Raw genomic sequence first — 23,360 nt, forward strand, 5'->3', positions numbered from 1 at the left:
AAAAAAAAAAAAAAAAAAAAAAAAAAGGTTTCTCCTATTTTGTTAACAGTGGTATATTAAAACTTTAAAGGGGTTCTGCCTTTATGTTATAATGAGGCTTATTTATCATTCAAAAATGGGAAAAGGGTCCTTTGAATTGTGCAAGTTATTATCTGATACTATTGTTAAATGGTAAGATTTTGACAATTTTTACAGAAGGTACAGCCTTCAAAAATTCATCCTGTACAATCTGGTTTAATGAAAGAATGTCAAGCCTCTGATAACATTAGATTACTGGTAACTATTAACAAAGCACTGTATTCTGAAAATAATGAAATAGCCTATTGGCTTTGAAGGACTTTCATATGATGTTCTGTCAACATGCAATTGTTCTTTCTGCAGACTCAGAGACAATAAATGCATATCAAAATTTTACTCCTGCCTTAAAGTTTAATATCTCATTCAGTCACTGGAATTCCCTGATAATAAATAGGTAACTTTATTTTGGTCTATCATCAGTTTCAAATAGAAAGATATAAGATCTAGCTGTAGAGAAATAACATACTTAAGTATAAATAAAATAATGCAACATTATACTCTATTAAAGGAGAGTCAGTTTGATGTAGTGGTTAAGGCCAACTAGAAAACAGGAGACCCTGAATTCTAGTCCCACTTTAGGCAAAAAGCCAACTGGATGATCTTGGGCTAATCACTCCCTCTCAGTCTTAGGAATCCTTTATGAAAAAATTCAACAGCAGAATACTATTATAAATAATGCTAATGTTTCTGGTTTGTTACACATAACCCTATGCAAATATTTCAGACATAACAAAATGCCAGCATAGTGAAACATAACCATATCAGCCGATATTTTTTCTTAAAGTAATAACCTGTTTATTTTCAATGAACAATAATATAAATTCAGTTAAATCTGCTATTTACATGGAAAGTTTAATATTAATTCAACTTTCTTCAAAATACAATTAATTACTTACAGCAGAAGCCAATCAACATTTGGTCCATTGTGTTTCTGAATGTTAAAGAGATGTCTATACACTTTCATATTCTGTAGTCTATATAGTTATTTTTTACTGTTCCCCTCTTTATATGTATTGGCATATTGTAATAAGTTTATTTATAGGCATTAACTAAACTAGGTATCAGCTAATATAGCAATGATTTACCTTCATGACTCTATAACACTTCTAACGAGGATACTATATTAACATCATGAATCATTCAATGTAATAGCATGAACTAAATGTTCTATTTAAAAACAAAAATTATGCCATTCCATTCTAAGAAATTTAAGTAAATTCTAATAAGTATATCCATAGAGAATATATAGATCAATGTTTCTCAACCTTTCTTCACCCATTCTGTTTTGCTTGTGCCCCCCACCACGTGTCCTTACTGGGAAAAATAATACTATTTACACACACTGCTTATACTGAATAGACTTTGCTTTAATTCATAATAATTTTAATAATGTAGTTTGTAATATACAATTATATACAAAGTGTTACTTTTTTAAAAAAAAATATTTAGTAAACATTTAAAAACAGGTTGAACACAGTGTGACTTTTCTGGCTGTTATTTTGCCATACATACTATACCATATACCATATATCTTCCTAGTCATTGATACCATTTACATATTGCATTTTATACTATTTATATATTTATATATTTACATACATATTTACGTCTATTTATAACATAACTTCCATTTCCATTCTTATTTCATATTCTTTCTGATCTCTATCTTACGCTCACTTTGAGGTTGGAAATCTACACTTTCTCTCTTCTAGACGAGCTTTCTCTGTTCTGACTTTTTCTCCTCGAGTCTAACCAATAGTACATCTTATCCCAAACTTCGTAATACTCTGTTTCATCCTTGTCTTTAATTTCTAAGGATAATCTATCCATCTCTGCACATATCAAAAAAAATTTAATTAGTTCACTCTCCACCAGGGAATTTCCATTTTTCCAGTTCTGGGCATACACCAACCTTGCTGCTGTTATGATATGCAACACTAGATATGTCTCTCCTTTGTTAAACTTCCCATCTATCATTCCCAGTAAAAACAATTCTGGTCTGGAATCTATCTTCAGTCCCAACATTTCCTCCAGCCAAGTCTTTATTAGCCGCCAAAATTCTTTGGCTTTGGAACAAGTCCACCACATATGATAATAAGTGCCTAACACTTTCTTGCACTTCCAACTTTGTGGTGATATAACATTTTCTCATCTTTGTCAATCTTGTTGGGGAGAAGTGCCACCTGTAAAACATTTTGTACAGATTCTCTTTATATGAGGTAGCCAAAGTTAACTTTCTATTTCTTTCCCATAACATTTGCCATTTGTCTAAGTCAATATTATATCCGAAATTTTGGGCCCATATTATCATCACTTCTTTTACCTGCTCCTCTTCCATTTTATATTCCAATAAATATTTATATGTTCTTTTGATTGCTTTCTCCTCCGTTCCTAATAATATTTTATCTAGTGTTGTCAGATTCCTCCGTATATCCCATTCCTTTTTGTCTTTCTTATAATGTGACTGAACTTGCAGGTACGCCCACCATTCCAATTGTACCCCGTTTTCTTTTAATTCTTGTCTAGATTTAAGTTCCCCTTGTTCATTTAGAATATCTCTATACGTAACTACCAAAGTGTTACTTTTTAACATAATTTATTAGTCAATTAATGTGACTCTTAGGCTTAGTGAACAGATGCAAGCGGGGTTTTTTTTGTCAGTTTCCATTGCATTCACTACATCCAAGCAGTTGTGCATTTGTATTAACAAATAAATGATGCTACTGAAATCTGATTCTTTCAAATACAAATAGTCCTCAATTTATAATTGCAACTGGGACCCAGACTGCTGTTGCTAATTGATATGATTGTAAAATGTGACATCACGTAACAATGGCAATCCAGACAGTCCCATTGTTGTTGCAACCTAAGATGCACAGTAGTTAAGTGCAAAGTAGGAGGAGTCCTAGGTTAAGAGTACACGGATGTCACAGCAAAAGCTGCACATGCTCAGGAAGGCTGAAGAAGAATGGCACTGGGTACATGAATATGTGTGAACACCAGGAGGCTCAGGAAGGAGGGCACAAAGAGGGCAGGCATGGGGGTAGGGTCTAGGTCTAGGACAACTCAATGCGGCCAATTTGCCGCAGTACAACTTGATTCAGGACAATTCAACATTGCATTAATCGTTTCATTGAGGTACTTTTATTATTGGTGGCCACGTTTCTGTCAAAATTATTGTAACTCTTTTATTTTTTGGATCAACTTTGTTTTATTATTATTGGCCAATGTTCCGTCGAAATTAATTTGCTGAATTGTCCCACGGCAAGTTGTTGTGCGGTAAGTTGGCCATAGCGAGTTGTCCCATTCTGAGGGATGGGTGCAGGGGGGCTGGAGAAAGAAGGTTTGACTGCGTGCAAGTGCATGCAAGCACAGTGAGGCCCAGGGTGTGTGCAAGCACCAAGAGGACAGGGAAAGAGGGGAGGGGACATGTGTGAGCACAGAGCGGCCCAAGTAAGAGGGCATTTGTGGGTGGGTAATGTGAAGGTAGGTGCAGGAGAGCCAAGGAACAAGTGCAAGAAAAGGGGAAAGGAGGATATGATACATATGAGTGAAGAAAGTTGGGTGTGTGGGAAAGGGGAGATTTACCCAAGTGACTTGCAAGCTTCCCTGCCAGCTTCCCCATTGTGTTTGTTTATGGAAAGCAAGGAGGGAAGGTTGCAAATGATGACCGTAGGATACTGCAATCAGTTTTCCTGCATGTGCAGGGGGCTGGACTAGAAGACCTCCAAGGTTCTATTCTATTCCTTGCAAGCCAGTTGCCAAGCACTCAAATATTGTTCACATGACCGTGGAGGCATTGCAATGGCTGGAGTAATGGTAAGTTCTCTTGTTTAGCATGTTGTAATTTCAAACCATCAATGAATAAACAATCATAACTTGAAGACTACCTGTATGATATGGAAAATTTCAAGAAAAACAATTTTCCCTTTTCCCAAAGCTGTGGAAATTTTTTGAAAATTGCACCATTTAACCCAAATTAATGTTTGTCTTGTTTAAAACTTGGACACCTGTACCACTGTGTAGTTCTGGGTGTGTTTGTCTGCTTTAGTTGCATCTTCCTAGACAACCAGGTAGAAAACAAAAGGGGCTTATAAACCTCATGCCTCAACAGGCTATGTGTGTGAGTGAATGACCATAAAAGCCAAAAGCAGGCACATACAGTAGGTAACACCATTTCATATACAGGAGTGTCTTCAAGTCACAACCATTCATTCAGCAACTGTTTAAAGCTATGTAGGAACTGAACAAAGAGGCATATGACTAGTCCTCAAAGTTCTGGCTGTTGCACTGTTCCTGCAGTCATGTGAACAAAATTTGAGTACTTGGCAACTAGCTTGCATTAACAACGGGTTATAGCATCCCATGCTCGCATGATCACCATTTGCAATCTTGCTGCCAGATTCCCACAAGCAAGTCAAAAGATAAGCTAGCAGGAAAGGTTATAAGTCTCTTGGATAAATCTCTCCCTCCATCTTTCTTCACTTGCATACACCATGTCCTCCTTCCCCCTTCGATCAAACATGTTTTTTCCCCAGCCTCATGTGGCACTTGCAAGCAACCTGCATCCTCTTTCTCAGGTCTCCCTGAACTCACACACATCTCACAGTCTCTTTCTTGGCCTCTTTGTGTTCACACATACCCTCTTTTCTGGGCCTCCCTGAGTTCACACGCACCTTGAATCCTCCTTCCTGGACATTCTTACATTCAAATCAAAAGCAATTATTTGTTTTGAGCTGCATAAAAATGCAAAATTCAAAGATATTGGATAATATCTGCCAATTACACAAAAGGCAGTGTAAAAGTTTAAATATTCAGCACTCATCATCAAGCAATACGTAACAAAAAATAGGGGATATAAAATAATGACAAAGTTTCTGGCGAACAACAAAAATTGTTAAATTTCAATAGTTGTATCCTTTTTAAAACTAACCTTCTCTGGTTTTCCAAATCTTCTTGTGCTGGGCCATTCTGCACTTGTGGGGAAATTTGTGAATTTTGTCGAGGCAACGTTGGACCTGAGGAAAGTCAAGTTATATTTTATATTTTATTATAATATCATTTGTAAAGATGATCCATTTTTTGAAGAAAAAAAGTTCATCAAGTTTTGACTTTCTACTAATGCAGGGGTCTTCAAATTTGGCCCTTTTATGACTTGTTTACTTCAACTCCCAGAATTCCTCAGCCAGGCATGCTGGTTGAGGAATTTTGGGAGTTGAAGTACACAAGTCATAAAAGGGCCAAGTTTGAAGACCCCTGTACTAATGTGTTGTTTCTGATAATTTTAAATAAAACCATATTCAGCTCATCAAATTTGGTATCCCTATAAAACTGCCTTCTGTTTTGGGGCAAGCAAAGTTTGAAGTCAAGTATTCACCTAAATAAAATACTGGTAGAGGGGAGAAGGGGGTATGATTGCCAGAAGAATCAGTAATGATTTCTGAAGGCAAGTAAGGATGCACTGCTTTTATTAGTATCACAAAACTGAATAAAAGCCTGCATCCCTCCCCTTTACTAAAGGATGAAGTCCATGCCTCTACTGTACGTTTCATTCCAAGAAAAATACCACAATAAGCCAATCTTACAGGCACACAACAGATTTGCATTTTAAGTTATATACATCTATAGAAATTTAAATTTGCTGACCATTGTTTAAGAATCTAACTGGATGATACATAAAATGGAATATCGTATTTCATGCAATCGGTTTAAAATAAACAAATCACAATGCATGTTGGGACCATGCCATAGTCAAGATGGGAACTAAACAAAAATTGCCTCCAGAGATGCTAGTTATTCAGAACTTCCTAGACCTAATAGCATAAAAATATTTTAGATACCTTCACTACAGTAATTAGTCTGATCTGATACTGAATTCAGAACATTGGTCAATATCACTCAATACAGGATTTCTATATTTTAATAGACAGCCATGAAAGAAAAAGTTGCACTCTTAAAAAAGTTCTTAAAAGTTCTTCCTCTTAAAAAAGAGGGAAGGATGGTTTATATACACAATGTAGTTAAAAAGCAAAAGAATGAAAGAAGTTGTATTATATATTATCCAAGCCTAGGAAGACAGTTGAGATTAATATATTGAACAAAAAATCAACTAGTCAGTATCATTCACACATTCATCACTAGATATACAGACCAATCTTTCTGTCTAATCTTGCTGATATTTCTCTGTAGATGGCAAATATGAGAATACTTTAATGCTATATTTTAAACAATGATTTCTACCAAATAAGAAGCCTCTTTTTTAAACTGCATGAAACCTTTGAAGAGCCAAATATTTTTTCAACAAGGTGTTCTTTGTTTCATGAGACTAATAAATTTACAGATTTGAAAATTTAGAATGTTGAATAAAACCATCTGCTTTTCTTCAAACAATGGAAACATCTTTTACCTCATTCACTAGACTTGCAGGATTTTTATTATTTTAAAATTGAAGGCTGCCCCATGCTCAAGTTCACATGGATTTCAGGCAACATGTAAGTTAAGGCAATCTGAGACCTCCAAATTAATGAACTTAAACCATCAGCAGCTGCAGCTGCTGCAAGCAGTGGTATAAGATGCTAGAAATTATAGTGTAGGCATGTCAAATTCGCGACGTCACGTGACGTCGCGCAACAAATCGGAGCTTTTTCACCATTGCCGGCAATGGGATGGGTGCAGCTCCGGTATGATGAAACCGGCCCACGGGCCAGCAGTTTGACACCCCTGTTATAGTGGGTTCGCTATGGTGATTGCCTGATCTGTTATCTTATTCCCCTCCCAATTTTGAAGTTTTCTGTTAATTTCAAACTGTTTGGTAACTGTAATATTATTAGTATCTTCTTAGTTTACAGTTCTTTAAAGAGATAATGATCCAAAATCATGCCAACAGGAAAAATTCTTTTCCTGCTTCGGTCTCTTTTTGAAGAAAGAAAACAATAAGAAGCTGCAGCTGCACTTATTTATCTATTTATTTATTAAATTTATATACCGCCCTATCTCCCTTACGGGACTCAGGGCGGTGAACAGGCGATACTAAAAACCACAATAATAAATAAATAGTTTCTGTTCTAAAATCAAATTAAATAACTTAAGCAAGCTGAATCTGTATCTAAGTTAAAAGTCCCAGTCTCTAAGGAACTTCAAAAAGCTATTTTAACTCTAGATTTCTCTGAAGATTCAGAGACCCCAGAGAATCCATCTACTTTGGATGTGCTTGTAATTTTAAAACTGCTTTCTCATGATTTGAAGCAATTAAAAATTTATGTAGATGCTCTTAATATGTCTTTTGAGACATAGTTTCTTCCTCTCAGATAAGAATCTGCTGGAGCTTCAAGAAGCAGTAACTGGCTCTCATGAGTACTGATTAAATCAACCTGAATTTGCTGATAAGTAGTACATCAAAGTTTTTGGTGGGCTACAGAAAAGAAATAAGCTACCCAGAATGAATTGTCCTATTTACTGATTTCTGAAATAAAACTAATGTACATTTTTAATGTTCTTTATGATACCAAACCAAATCAGTCTTTAATATTTGTGGAGCCTAGATGATCATATCTACATACGTAATTACATTTTTCTAACTATAATTGTCTCCAATAAGGAAAGCGTAAAAAGGAGAAAGTAATAATTATGAAATTGTTGGGTTTATTATTTTCCTTATGTGGAATTGCATATAGAATATGGTACATAGTGTACATGAAACATCTCATTTTGGAAATATATACTTTCAGATTCAGGTATAAATTACAAACTGTCTATATCACCATTTAAAAGTTAAAACAGTTTATAATATAGATATGGGATACACAAACAGAAATTGATATAGAAATGATATAGAAATGAATAGTACCCTTACCAGAGTCTTGTGAATTTAACACTTCTAAGGCATGCATCATGGCACTTGCAAAGACATTGGCATCTTCTTTGCTGCCAAAGTTGAGACCATATACTTGTCTAGCATCCCGCCACTGATGAAAAGTCTGTGTTGCTTGATTGTATTTTAATCCTTTTGGAATGGCACAATTGATTACCACCTAAACAAGCAATGGAAAAGTTATGCCCTGATTGGGTTTATTATAATGCACACAATTTTACTCTCTTGTTCCAAAACAATTAAATGGATTTAGTTTTGCAGTTGAAAACTATAAAATAACACAATGATACTTAGTATACAATCTTCCAAATAATTGCTAAACATGAATATTTAACTATAATTACAAATAGGATGGGATAAATCATAAAAGACAAAGTCCATATGCTAAGGATAATAGAAAAAGTTCGCATCTGCATAAGATGCTGAAAGGATCCTAAACACAGATTTTCTTTGGATTTATTCATGATGGAGCTACCAGAAAGACTAATCACATAAAAGCATATTTTAGCATATAAAAAACTGAGTTACATTACAAAGTAAGGTATAAAGGTATAAAAATGCTTGTATGTAACCTTTTATGTCAAAAGTAGGTTGTGTATGTGTTAACTGTGATTTTTCAGGATGTTATCTGTACATGTATGCTCTGGGTCTGCCTGCTCATAAGTACAGTTTCATTTCCCACATCCATTTCCCTTCCACAGTAGGTCAGAAAAAAAGATTATTTGAAGATTGGCAGGTTGTATCAATAAAAGGACAGCACTAAAAATTGTAAATAAACAATATAATTGTTTTTCTATGATTGTGTCACATATCAGTAAACAACTTTTACATATGTATAAAGAGAATGATAAAAACATTATCCAAAAGTGTCTTCCGGAGTACTGGAAACATACATGGCCTGCACTTCAGAACTCTCATCTCTTGAAGAAATGGGTAAGGCATTCAGATACTGTTAACTGTTTAGTAACTCTTGAAAAGCAATGTTAGCTGTGCCCCATTACACAGCTCAACTGGATTAGTCAGCCACAAAAACAAAATTTGCAATAGCTACTCTCTGTTATTGTTGTTGTTGTTGAGTTCATTAAATTGGGATCTCCTTAAAAGTTTTGAATCTCTTTTCCCCAGTCTTTTCACACCAGTACCCATTGGCTTTAGAAAAAGGCAAGGAATAAGACACATTATTGATGACATATACTGAATGAATCAGCAGGACGCCTGGCCGCTTCACCATCCTCCCTCCCCGAGCCTCCAGCCTGGCAACCTCCATCTCGGCACCCTTCCCGATGCCACCCAGCACGGCCACCCTGGGGCTGCAGGGGCTGGCCTGGCACAGGAAGGGCATGCATGTGCCACCTGCCTGCTTCACCACCCTCCCTCCCTGAGCCTCTGGGGCTCCACCTGCCACCTCGGTGCCCTTCCTGCCACTACCCAGCACAGCCACCCAAGGCTGTGCTTGGAGCCTCTAGGAGCTGCAGGGATCCGTATGTGCCCTTTTCGCGCCACTGTTTTTGGCCCCGCGTCTGTGCGTGTGTTTGCCTCGCTGTTTTCGGCAGCGCTTTGGGGGGATAGTCTATCCCTATTCGCAGCATGGCTGCCGTCCAATCGCAGTGCCACCTCTCAGGAGGGCAGCATCAGCTGCCAATGCAGCGGCGGGGAAGATGGAAGGCAATCCCGCCCGCCAGATCAGTCTGGCAGGGATGGGCTGGAAAACTGAGTGATACGAAAAGGAGCCTCCAGGAGCTGCAGGGATCTGGGTGCGCCCTATGCAGTCGTGCTCCTACAACGCACAGCCTCTCCCTGTAAGCAATCTGGCTCGCTGAGGGTCAGGTTGGCCATCGCGGGAGGTTCATCCTGCATGTGCAGCAGAGCTGGAGGACGGGGACAGGTCACACCTCCCGCAACAGCTAACCTGATCCCAGGCGAGCCGGATTGCTTCAGCTGCAAGGAGCCTGCCCTAAAGTTTCCTGAAGCTGATAAGAACTGTGGCCCACCACAGCTGAACATTTAGCCAAGCTGCAAAATTGAACTCGCAACAACAGCAATGGCAGCAGGTAAGGCAGGGGGAGGCACACAATTTGGCCTGCCCAAAAAACTACGGTGCGACGGAGTGGGTGGGGTTAAGTAGGGCTTACTTTTTGGTGTAGGCCTTATATTAGCCCGAACCCCCAAAAATAAGCTAGGTCTTATTTTATGGCTAGGTCGTATTTTTAGAAAAACACGGTATGCAGAAATGCTTGAAGTAAATGGAATTGCAGCAACAGTAGGAAAACATCTCCTCTAGTGGTATATTGCGCCTGTGAACTAGATAAGCTGCAAGAGAACAATAGAAGAATTCTCATAATTAATCTGGAGGCTAACATGCTATACAAAGAGAAATACGTAAGCTAAGTAGCAGATAGATCAGTATGAGAATAGACAGTAAGAGCCTGTTATCTAGATAAGGGAATAAAATGATACCAAGGAAGCAGAGGAACAGAATGTATGTCATGCATTTAGAAAAAAACACCTCTTGCCTCAGAAATGACAAATAGTAAAACAAAAGATAGATAAATGGATCCGTTATTATGGATTACTATGGATCCATTACGATAAAGCAGCAAAAAACTAAAGATAAATACCATAGGTATATTAATGTATCATCCTGCAAGTCTATGGATATGAATCACATTTTCAAGAGGGAAAGGACAGATGTAGTTAATACTATCCTAAAAAATGAGAGGTAGGATGGTAATGGCAAGTTCAGTCCTGTATTTTAAAATACTAGAAAAGAAGATAAGTATGGTGTGACATGGGAGATGCCTTAGAAATGACAGGGTGATTTGGGGTGAGGTTAGCCCAGAAGATAGCATGATAACTCCATAAAATAAATGGCAGAAACCAACAGCCCACACTTTTTTAATTTAGGGGGAAAAAACCCAGGCTGTCCACGAATGATATGAGGGAATATCAAAATCAGAAACATAATCTGAAGCTTTAAGCTGGGGCCTACAATTCTTCTGTGGTAGGAACATAGGTAGTATGCATAATGATAGTATGCATATTCTGAAATACTGATGGCTTTTGATCAAGACCCATCTACACTGAGTTATGCACAGAACCAAAACCAGATTGTATGAGGTGAGGTGGTATGCAATGAGGGAAACTGGTATACCTGAGAAAACAGTGAACATAGCAGTGTCCCCAAATGGAACTCCCTTCCTTGTCCTATTGTACAGAGCCCAGAGCAATTAGGCAAGCAATCAGGCCCTTGTTCAGATCCATAATCTGCCATAGCAAATATAATTATATAAATTATTATAATATTAATTTTCAGAGTCTCTGATTTCCCCATGAAATAAATATAAAACTAAAATTGAACCTCACTAGCAATTCAATTCTGGAAACATACATCCTCTTACTTATGGAGGCAAGAATATTTTCAGTAAGATCTACAGTAATGAAATAACCCTGGGAGCATAAATAAATTATCAAAACAATTTTATTAATGGGAGGATGAAAAAAGTCTTTAAACAAAACAATGTGGTTTTTTTTAATCAAAAGGAACATTTCTAAGTAGAAGATGGAGACCAAAAAATACCTTGGATAAATCAATACATGAAATATTGGTCCCAACCAATCCTATAATATTCCTTATATTCTACTTTTCCAACACTCAGCCATTAACACTTACTTCAGTTAATATTATCTGATCAATATAACAAATTTTAATTGGTTTCCTATAATTAATATTTAGAAAACCTTAATGTCTGAATAGTACAATAAATTTCCCTTTCATCAGTTTTCTCCTTGCACTGGTTTTAATCAACTAAAAAGACAATGTTTATTATTTGTAAAAAAAAAAAAAAGATTATTAAATAACTCACCTGATGATCCTGAATCTTCCTGCCAACTACTCTGAATGTATTGTTGCCTGTATGATGATATATATGAACTCTGCTAAATCCAGTAGACCCACCAGCTGGTACCCACTTCTTATTGGCATCATCGTAGACCATTACAGCAGCTCGTGCTTGGCAGATGCTCTGCTCACTATTAAGGCAAAGAAAAATAAATGGGTAGAAAAGAGTACAAGCATAAATCTGAAATGTTTTCATGTAAATAACATCCTTTGACAAAGACTTTATTATAGCATTCAACTCAGCTCATCAAACTCAATTCTAGAATTTCTTTTATTTGATTGAAAAGAACTTATGTCATATTTGGTTAAATTTTGTGTCACATGATATAAATAGTTCTTTAAAGGGGAATATTTATTGGTCAGGGTTGACATGAGGGGTCCTTGGTGCTCTTTGAGCTTGCTTGTTTTCTTGCAGATGTTTAATTACCCAAACTAGGTAACATCATGATATTACCTAGTTTGGGTAATGAAACGTCTGCAATAAACTAAGCCAGTGGTTCTCAACCTTTTTAATGCCGCGACCCCAACCGGTCGAGGACTAAACCGGTCGTACGTCGAGCACTAAACCGGTCATAAGTCGAGGACTAAACCGGTCGTAAGTCGAAGACTTTCCCTGCCCGGGAGCGCCACGCATGCGTGGTTCCGCCCCCTGCGCCGGCCGAGGCATAGCTGGCAAGCGGCAGAGACGGAGCAGGCCGACCACCAGCTGGCCCAGCCCAAGGGAGGTAAGGCACCCGCCGGAAAAGGGGGAAAAAATGGCAGACAAAAAAAATGGCGGACAGCCTTGCTTGGCAACCCCCATGAAATGGTCGGTCGACCCCAAATGGGGTCCCGACCCATAGGTTGAGAACCACTGAACTAAGCAAACTCAGAGAGCACCAAGGACCTCTCAAAGAGTTCTTTATTTTGATAATTATATTATATTTTTCTTAGGGAAGAAACTTTTAAATAACCTATTTGTTCCTGAATACTTATTCTTCATGTTAATCCTATTTGACCATTACTTAGTCCACATAAGAATAACAAGTAATAAGGTTCACAGCCCTAATAGAAAATAATTATAAACCTCCTAATAGTTACTAGCCTTTAAAAATATAGATTTAGTCATAAAAAAAAGACTGGTAAGAAAACAAACCACAGGCTAAAAGTTTGCCATCATGATGGTTTCTTTACCCAAATGCCTATTTTTTTCCTTCTCCACTGCTTTAGTTGATATTTATTTTTCCTTCATTCTTCAGCAAAAGTTGGGGACAGAGAATCATGTACAATTTCCTTTTTTCTTCTGTATTAAATGTGGACATATCACATCAGCTTCAATTTTGGCCATCAACTTCTTTGGTCCAAAATGGTTTTGGCCCTTATGTGAGAGACAGTTAGCGACTGAAAATAACAGGCAAGGCTGAATACAGTACAAACAGCATACATACTTGCTTAATCAATTCAATACATTTCCATACATGCCAATATGGGACAAATGAAGTGACAACTTTGAAACACTATATGACTAGTGGACAACCCCACACCAGCTGTTAAATGCTTGAGCAGAGGGGTCAAGATGTCGCCATTTAATCAAAATAAGAAATTCAAATAGATGTATCATTAATTATATCTAAAATCAAAGGCTTCAATTATATTTTTCAGAACTACCCCTAAAACCTATATAAGCTCATTTTTTTTCTGAGCATCATAATCAAACTTTTTTTCTAGACAGATATTTTACTTCAAGAAGTCTGCCATTTGGTAAAGCATTACGATACTTTTACAGTATATCAGAAAACCCATGACCCTTGAGTCATCATTTCAGAGATATTTTTTTACCTAACAACCGTGCACCCCTGCACACTCCCCACCCCGTAGTGCCTTTTGCACACCTCTGCACTTCCTCCCCAATGAAGAGGTTGGAAAAAGTATGCAGGTGTGCATGGGAAACTGCAGGGGCGGGGAGGGCATGCAGGGGGAGGGTGTTGCAGGTCAGGAAAAGTGCACAGGGACATCAAGAGGTGTTAAGTGGGTCAGGAGGGTGCACGGGGGGGGGTGACACAGATCAGGAAGAGTACATGGAGGTGTATGAGTGGTCAACACAGTGCAAGCACAGAAGGACTAAGAAGGTTGCCTGGGTTGGGGAAACGTATCCAAGCAACTTGTAACCTTTCCTGCTGCTTCCCCATTTCTGACACTCCCTGCAAGCTTCCAACAATCAAAGACTTTGCTTGTGGGAAGTTGTCAGGGAGCGCTGGAAATGACTACAGCTGACTATGGCAGCACTGAAGCAGCCACAACTTTCCCAAATTTCATTCTGACAGGAATAATGGGTCCTGGCATTCTGTAATTTAACCTATTTGAGGTACCTTGGTTCAAAAATTGTTGCCCTACAATGCACCATTTCGCCCAATTAAAGGTTACAAACAGACACAAGAGTTTTAGTAGTATATAGATCAGTTTTTATTCATTTATTTATTAAACTCAAATATAACTCCAGAAACAAATTTTCATGAATTTAAGATAGTGTAAACAAAATGTTGACTCAAATCTAGAAAATAAATAACAGTGTACTAAGCCAAGAAACTATACCACATCCCTCTTCATTTTTAATATAAACTGCCCATTCAAGTTCTATTCTTCTACAAGGAAAGCTTACTACTATGACTTAGAGGCATAATAAAATATGAACCAGAAAGATTAGAAACAACGTCTACTTAGTTCAGCCTCAAAGAAACTTCAAGGACATCTGTTGTGAATGAAACAAACTAGCTTATGGTATTTGATACAGTTTCCCACCTGTTATTTGCTTAGCTTTTTTTTTACTCTTAACAGTTTGACTTCCAGATCAATAAAAATCTGGCTTTTAAAAATAAAAGGCTTTTAAAAAGAGTTAGGTCATGCCATCCTTAAAGGGCACTGAAACCCAGTCATTTACACACATCTTATTTAAAAACAACTATAAACAGCTTTCTACCTGCTCTTTAAAATTTATGTAACTGAGATACAGATTTCTACTTTGGAAGTTAGTTTTTAGTTAGTTAGAATATAATCGTGCATTTCTCTGCTTAGGAAGGAAGCTCCATTCAGTTAAACAGGATTATTTTTATTTTATTTATTTGTATCCCGCCTTTATTATTTTTACAACTAACTCAAGGCAGCAAACATATCCAACACACCTTCCTCCTTCTATTTTCCTCACAACCCTGTGAGAATGATTGGCCCAAAGTCACCCAATTGGCATCTAAACCATTATAAATTTATCCAAAGCATCCATTATCAGTAAATACATATGAAGCAGCCTTATTTAATAATTAGATGGCACCAAAAGTGACTATTGTTAATATTGACAGTGTTCACTATATCTGGTGTGAACTTTCAACAATCATCTAAGTCTTGCCCAGGATGTTCTGTCCCAACCAGGCCTTCCAACAATATACCCACTATTCATCATTATATACTGGTCTATAATACATAATGCTCAAGATTTTTATTAAATTAGCTTTTCTGGAACTTATGGTAATTGAATATATTGTCCATAGTAAACCTGTCTATGGAAATTCTTAGTCATCCAGGTCATGGTTGTCCCAAAGGTGCTTTTTTCACAAGGCAACTGGACTTCCTTGTTTTTCTTTTCATCCAAGAAGCTTCTTCAGCTTTGACTGGATGGTGGAGAATGGCAGGATTTATACTCCTTGCAGACAGCTGGTCATTTGCATTCTTTTAGAGAGTTGTTGAGGCCATTTGGAGGTTTATCTCTGTCCTCAGGGTCACCTGAGGGCAGCCGTCATTTTTCTTAAATTTCTTAAAGAAATTTCTAATTTCTTTAAACAATTTTAACTATTTCGATTAAAACAAAATAATGATAAACCATCAGTCCAATGCAGCACCATTTGGGCAGTATGATTTTACCTGTCCTCAAATGCATTTTACAGTTCTCCAAAAATAAAGAAGGGCTAGTTTGAGTATCCAGAGTAAGCTATGCCATGTAAGGGAGACATTGCTGAGAAAATTCTAACCCAGAGTCATTTAAGATAGCATTTCTTTACTGGTAGAATCCACAACAAAGTCTCACTCCCAGATCTTACTGAAAGGGCAGACTCAACTATGCGAAGGCACTTACATTATTTCTCTACCTGCCTTGACAAAGTTGAATCTACCCATCCATGATAAGTAGCATCTTAATTGTACTTGGAAACAGTTTCTGTAGTAGAGTATTACAAGAGGAAACAGGCTGCTGCATATTGCACCCACTGAAGCTTCCAGACGATTTCAAGGGCAGCACCCTACAACAATCCAGCAGAAAGGGCATGGGTGACAACAATTAAAGCCACCTGATACAGGAAAGGCTTGAAGCTAGTATAGATGTGATTATGCAAAAGCCTTCACTGCAATAGGAGACAATGTCTATCAATCTGTATTTCTACACATTCCTAATCTCTCCAACCCAGGATCTGCTTTCACCAAGGTCATATAAGGGGAGATTTTTCCAGAACTAGTATTCTGGATGGAATGATAGTCTAATATCACCGCATATGAAGTTTCATGACACCAATACCAGCCCATCCACACTGCTCGGAGTCTTGCTGGATTATAGTGGCATAGAAACTCCAGTAAATACTTTATCCAATTCACTACCAACTTCTCCAGTCCAATTAGCTCACCACCTCCAATTAGCTCACAACCTTCCATTCTGTACTTTTTCTTTCCAACAAACAAATCTACTTCCTCAGGCAATCAGATACCACTGTACTCTAATGCCCCTTCTAATTAACTGCTCAGTTCTTGCCTCAGTTCTGGAAAACAGGGAGCCCTCCACTTAATTCCCCATTTAACACTTTGCTGGATGTGTCTTCTGAGGGAGCCAAGCAGCTGCTTGTTGACAAGTCACACATGCCAGGTTCTATGGTCTCCTAACAAATGTTTTTGAAGAACTTCAGTATTTAACAGCTGCTGTATAATAAATTGCCAGCAGTGGTAGCAGCAGCAGTTCCCACACAGCCTCACCCATGAGTCTGAACCTCCTCTTCACTAATGTCAGCAACTTTTTTTTATTTTTTCCTTAACACCATCCCTTCTTTATTCTGCACAGGCAATGATGCAGGAGGTCACTGATTTCTACTGATTTCTTTAGACCTTTTGCCCCATTTATGCTTTCTCACCGTTTACTTTCTATATTAATCTCATACAAAAAATGTCCATTCTTCTGTCTGTATCGCTCTCTCATCTCACATTCTCACAATTTCTCTGCTGCATGCCAGAAGTCTGTCTTTCTTCCTTCGGTTTCAATTTCCCTTCCTTATTCTTTCTTCTTTTCCATTTCCACAATTTTCTTTCCACATTCCACACTCTTCTGTACATATTCTTCTGCTTCACTATCTTTATCTTCTCCACATGTAGAACTATCCATTTGAATTCCTTCAAAAGATTCCTGGCCTCCGGCTCAATTCAAATCTTCCTCAGTATATTTGAATCCTATGTTCTCTATCCATGATCATAGACAATGGTTTGCAAAGCTGTTACAGAGAGAGACTCATTCTATGTATCATTTCCATTCACTCAAAACAATAAATGAAAGAAATTTTGATTTTTTTAAATATTTCACAGGTAAAATTAAATGGCAAGGCAATACAACAATAATATAATAAAATAATGAACTGAAAAAAGAAAAAGAAAGAGAAAAAAAGATCCATATAACAAGTCTCAGCTAAAAATATTAATTAAATTTAATTTAGGCACTCACACCCCCAACTCAACTGACTCTGGGCATCTCACAATAACATATATTATATAAATTACTACTAGCAATGTTGGCAATTTATTATATGGCAGCTGTTCAATATATAGCAAGCTCAGTTCTTTTAACACATTATTAAATGTAGACCATCTAAAAACAAACTGCTGTTTAAGAACATTTCAAAGATAGAGAATAAATGTCTGGAATCCACTCTTTAACATCTAAAGAATTAATTTATTTCTACCCTCAAGCTCAACAGAGCCAAAGTTTTTTATAAAATGAAGACCAAACTTTTAACAAAGGGTCCACCCTAGCCCAAGGCTTGAGAGTCAGATTTTAAAGACTTGTTTAAATAGAGTCCAACTAAGAGCCACATAAAATTGGGAGAATATCATTCCAGAGGGCTTATATAGCAACAGAGGCCCACTTCTGGGGTCCCATCAGCTTATACCATTTAATTAAATGGGCTCTGAAGCAAATGAACTTTACCTAATTGTATGGTAGAGATAGAAACTATGAAAGACAGAGGGTCTAACAATGATCTATGCCAGGGGTTCCCAACTAGGGGCGCAAGACAATATTCCAGGGGGTGCAAAAACTTGGGTTTTCAAAATTATAGTATACATGCATAATTTGTTGCTGTTATTTCAAACTTTTGTAAGGGGTGCGAGAGTATATCAGAAATGTGCTAGGGGTGCGGGGTATAGAAAAGGTTGGGAACTGCTGGTCTATGCCATAAAGCAGGGCTTTTCAATCGGTGGTACGAATACCACCTGTGGTACTTTGCCACATGGCAGGTGGTACGCGACCGTTCTAGAGAAGTGTAGCAGGGGAGGGGAATGAGTAGAAGCGACCCAAGCCTGAGGGAGAGGCAGCTGCCTTTGGCTTTTAGAAAGTTTTCTTTGAAGGTAAACAGGCTTAATTTCAAGCTACAGTTTTTCGAAATTGCTGAAATTCAGTCTTGGGTTGCAACATTGTGACATGTGATATGCCTGAGGCAGCTTAAAGAAAAAAAATGCAGTTTATGTGTTTCTTTATTTTGTGAGCCTTTCTTGCTTTGCACTTGATTCTTGTGTCTTTAAGGGTACAGTAAGGGATTGGGGGGGGGTGCATTCTTACTACACTGTGGAAAGAGCTCAGAAGGGAGAGAGGAAGACGGGCTGACCAGCTAGCTCAGGGGTCTACAAACTTAGCAACTTTAAACATGGATAAATTCATCATACATTTGTCAGTGCAAAGGGAAAGTGATTCAGCAAAGGAACAGCCACCAAAAAAATTAAAACTGGTACATTTTTCTACAGTTTGTAATATTTTATTAGATTATAGAATAAAATACAAAATACATAAGCAAATAGTAGGACACAGTGGGGAGGAAAAAGGGGGGAAAGTGAGGAGGAGAAGGGAAAAAGAACAGACTTCCTCCATTGCAGTAGAAGGAAGCATTAACATTAAACCTCAACTTTTTACTTTTCCATAATATTATAAACTATCCATTTCTATAACAACAAATGAATTTAATCAGTAAAACCCAAAATCCCCTCCCCCTTTTTTTAGTCATCAAGTTTTTGACATTTTACTAAGCACTGGTGGTACTCAAATATTGCCATGTCCTAAAAGTGGTACAATCTGTGAAAAGGTTGAAAAGCCCTGCCATAAAGGGCAGTATACTGAATTGCATCCAGAATCCTACTAATAACTAGTGCAGCTCACAAAACAGAGGTATTACGTGGATGTACTGTGGCTGGCACACCCATAACTGCCCATGCCACTGCATTCTGGACCAGATGCAGCTTCTGAGAAGAATTCAAGAATAGTACCACATAAGAGTGCATTGCAACAGTCCAAATGCAAGGTAAGCAGAGCACGAGTGCCTGACTTTGGACCTTTTTAATTTAAGTATGGGATTTGACAATGTTTTCCCCCAAAACTATTAGTTTTCCTCAAAACTATTCTTAGCCAAACCATAGTACGTCCTTGAACATTGCCATCTTCATCCTTTGGTACCATGATGGCAGTTAGCAGATTAAAATTATAAATTACTACAATGAACATTGTTTATAGAAGGGGCGTTGTCTTACTTGAACGCCTTTTCTCAGCATGGAGATGGAGAATCCACCAATGGGTTAGCTCTGTCTTCCTGCCCATTAGACTAAGTCAGTCAAACTTGCCATGCCCGTCCTGGACCAGGACACATCCAGTCTTGACAAGGGCGAAAGCTAAGGACGACAGTCCGACCTGTTGGCTCCCAGACCCCTAACACTGGACCTGACGGACCTAAAGGGGTGGGAGTGGATTCTCCATCTCCATGCTGAGAAAAGGCGTTCAGGTAAGACAACGCAAGGGGCGTTGTCTTACCTGAACGCCTTTTCTCAGCATAGGAGATGGAGAATTCACCAATGGGACATACCAAAGCCTCACTGTCCCTGTGGGAGGGAAGCAGTCAGGGCCGGTGTCTCGTCCCTAGGTACCATCTATTGGAGGACCCTCCGTCCAAAGGAGGCGTCCGCAGAGGCAAACCTGTCCAATTTATAATGCCTCACGAATGAGGAAGGTGAAGACCATGTAGCCGCTCTACAAACGTCCTTGATGGACGCCTGAGTGGTCCATGCCCGGAGGTAGCCGCACTGCACGTTGAATGCACCGTGACATGATTTGGAACCAGCAGGGAATGCGACTGGTACACCCCCACGATGCAAGCCCTGATCCACCTGCCTATAGTCGAGGCAAACATCCTCCGTCCCATAGAGGAATGGTGAAAGGAAACAAAGAGGGCTTCAGACTTGCGAAGGTGGCCATTCGTTTGATATAGTAGCGGAGGGCCCTGCGGACGTCCAGTGTATGTCATTGCCGTTCCAAGTCATGAGACGGATTAGGGCAGAAATCTGGCAGTACCATTTCCTGAGCCCTATGAAACAGAGTGTTGACCTTGGGAATAAAGGTAGGATCCAAACAGAGGACCACCCGGTCCCGATGAAAAATGCATAGGTCATCCCTGATAGAAAGCACTGCCAACTCAGAAATCCGCCTGGCTGATGTGATCGCTACCAAGGACCGCAGGGCACAGGTTCTGAGAGGCTCAAAGGGTGGCTTGGTGAGGGCCTGTAGGACCTGTGGCAACTCCCAAGAGGGATACCTATGAACCACTGGGGGCTTGGTGTTGGTGGCGCCCTTGATAAAGGAGCGTATCAACTGATGTTGACCCAATGGCGTCGAGTTGTCACAGGTAAGTATAAGTATAGTGGATAGAGCCGCCACCTATCTACGTATGGTATTAGGTGCTAAGCCCCTATCAAGACCCTCCAGTAAATAGTCCAAGATCCTTGGAATAGTCAAATCCAAGATAGTCAAGTGGTGTCTTTCGCACCTATGACAGAAATTCTTCCATGTGGAATCATAAATGCGATTTGTCGCCGGCCGTCGGGAGGCCTGAATCATGGAAATGATGCCTGGTGAACCGGATGCCCCAGACAGGATTCGGGGTTCAAGTGCCAAGCAGTTAACTGAAGCCATTGGGGTTCTGGATGATGCAGAACTCCCTGGCTGATATGCGACCCAGGGGAATCCTCCATGGTGGAGACCTGGAGAGATTCACGAGGTCAGCGAACCACGGCCTCCATAACCAATACGGGGCCACAAGAAGCACCTCCACCCACTCCTGCAGTAGTTTGCGGCTAACTGCTGGAATCAGAGGGAGAGGAGGAAACGTGTAAAGCAGGCCCTCCGGCCATGGACCTCAAAGAGCATCCGCTCTCTCCGCCCCTAGGGACGGGAACCGGGAGAAGAATCTCGGGAGTTGGGAGTTCGCTGGAGAGACGAACAGGTCTAGGACCGGTAGGCCAAACTTCTCCAATATCTCCCTGAAGAGGTCCGGGTGCAAGCACCATTCTGGGTCCGACTGGGCGGCCGAAAGAGAGAATGACTGGATGAGAATGTCATCCAGATAGCAAGTGTGCAGCGAGCACTGCCAGGATTTTGGTAAACACCATTGGAGCTGACGAAAGGCCGAACGGCAGGGCTTTGTACTGGGAATGATGGCCCAAATAACAGAACCTGAGAAACTGCCAGTGGTTGGGGAGGATGGGAATGTGGAGATACGCTTTCGTGAGGTCTATGGACGTTGGGAAGTCTCCCTTCCTTACGCTGCCCAAGATGGACTGGAGCGTTTGCATCTTGAATTTCCTGTACGTGATATGTGAGTTTAGACCCTTGAGGTCGAGAATCACCCTCCATCCCCCTGAGGCTTTGGGAACCATAAAGAGGATTGAGTAGAAACCCCTCCCCTGTTGGCAACGGTTCTATGGCCCTTATCTCCAAGAGATGTCGAATGGCCTCGTGCATGAGGCCCTTTTTGACTGGGTTCTTTGATTGCGGGCAAGAAATGAAGTACCCCGGTGGGTGGGACAGGAATTCCAGGGACAGACCATATCGGATGGTTTGGAGGACCCATGAGTCTGTGGTGGTGACTTCCCATTGGTGAGCGAATAGGGTCAGTCTGTCACCTATGGGAGGTGCTTTCCAAGAGTCACTTGGACCTTCTAAAGGGACGCCCCCCCCAAAAAAGGGCCACTTGCCCTGATACTGCTGCCTGGGTCTAGAGCCTGCTCTGTCGGACTTGCGGTCCTGTCTGGCCGTGAAGAAGCGGGGGGGGCTGTGTGGAACCCGAGCCTGTCTCTGACCGAAAGGACTGCCTGTGGGCGTACAGATTAGAACGCCTGTCAGCCCTCCTGCTGAGGTGGGTCATCACCTTCTGCTTATTCTTATTCTCGGTCAAATAAGGTGCTAGGGCCTCTCCGAACAGCTGACCACCCTGATAAGGGGCCGTAGCAAATGCCACTTGGATTTGGCATCAGCCTGCCAATGCTTGAGCCACAGTAGTCATCGTGCTGTGACCTTGGAGGCCAGTTTCCTGTCTGTTCCTCCCAGGGAAGGGAAGGTGCCAGGTAAAGCCCATTGTTTCCGAATGGCATTCAAGAAAAGAGGGGGACAGGGGACGTAGTGCTGAGTCAAGACGGGTTCGGAAAACACCGGATTTGGATCTGAACTGTTTGATGGGCCTGGCTGAGGAATCCAATCAGGGCCTATGTTAGCGGTAATGCTAGCCTTGCAAAGCAGTGGCAAGAAGAGGGCCGTGTTAAAGAGACCCCCAAATGGCGGGGGCCGGGTGGCGGGTCCTCCTCCTCCAACCATGGGATGTCCGCCGGATCGTGCTCCACAGGGGATGAGGCCCTACTATGGGAGGATCGGGGCGGTGAGGGAGAACGGTACTCGGGTGCTCCAGATTAGAGAAGATATGATGGGGTCATGGATGCAACTGACTCCGGCGTAGGCACCTGATAAGACCTGATAGCGAGAGCCTGGTCGGCTGCCTGTGAAATTAGAGCCTGAAGGTGCTCCATGGAAAGGGCTCCTTGAGGCTCAGCTATCCTGAGCCCGGCAGCTGTGGGAGTGTAAGTGGCCTCTGGGCCTGACTGTGGGGCCCAGGGCGCTGATGATGCCGGGTAGGTGTCTGGATTGTAAACTTCCCCAGAGGGGGGAACTGGTTGTGTGTGGGGATTCCCTGAGGGGACCAGACCCCTGAGCAGAGGTGGAGGGCCCAGTGGGAAGTCAAAGACTGAGGTCTCTGTCTGCTCCGACTCTGCCCTGGCCTGCTTCTGCACTTTGGAAAATTCCCTCTCCAAAGCCTGGTGCCTCCTGCTAGCCTGTTTTTCCACCAGTTTGGAAGGTTTTCTTCCCGAAATGGTCTTTGCCTTGGCCTTGATCTTGCCGGCCGCCTCCTGTTTGGAGGACTTACGTCTCTT

General features: G+C 40.3%; 1 protein-coding gene across 2 annotated transcripts in view; it reads right to left on the bottom strand.

Moving 5' to 3' along the window:
- ENAH (ENAH actin regulator) overlaps nt 1–11,973 on the bottom strand; it is a 38,893-nt gene extending 26,920 nt beyond the window's left edge. For both annotated transcript variants that reach the window (XM_015829551.1, XM_015828867.1), the window contains exons 1-3: nt 11,812–11,973; nt 7,931–8,108; nt 5,012–5,096 (exon numbers count right to left, since the gene is read on the bottom strand). In XM_015829551.1, coding sequence (XP_015685037.1) covers nt 5,012–5,096; nt 7,931–8,108; nt 11,812–11,943 — 395 coding nt within the window. In that variant the 5' untranslated portion in view covers nt 11,944–11,973. The remainder of the gene's footprint in view (nt 1–5,011; nt 5,097–7,930; nt 8,109–11,811) is intronic.
- Nucleotides 11,974–23,360: the final 11,387 nt, after the last annotated feature.

This window comes from Protobothrops mucrosquamatus, unplaced genomic scaffold (assembly GCF_001527695.2).
Source record: "Protobothrops mucrosquamatus isolate PMUCROS unplaced genomic scaffold, P.Mucros_1.0 scaffold_3, whole genome shotgun sequence".
In the NCBI taxonomy this organism is placed as follows: domain Eukaryota; kingdom Metazoa; phylum Chordata; class Lepidosauria; order Squamata; family Viperidae; genus Protobothrops; species Protobothrops mucrosquamatus.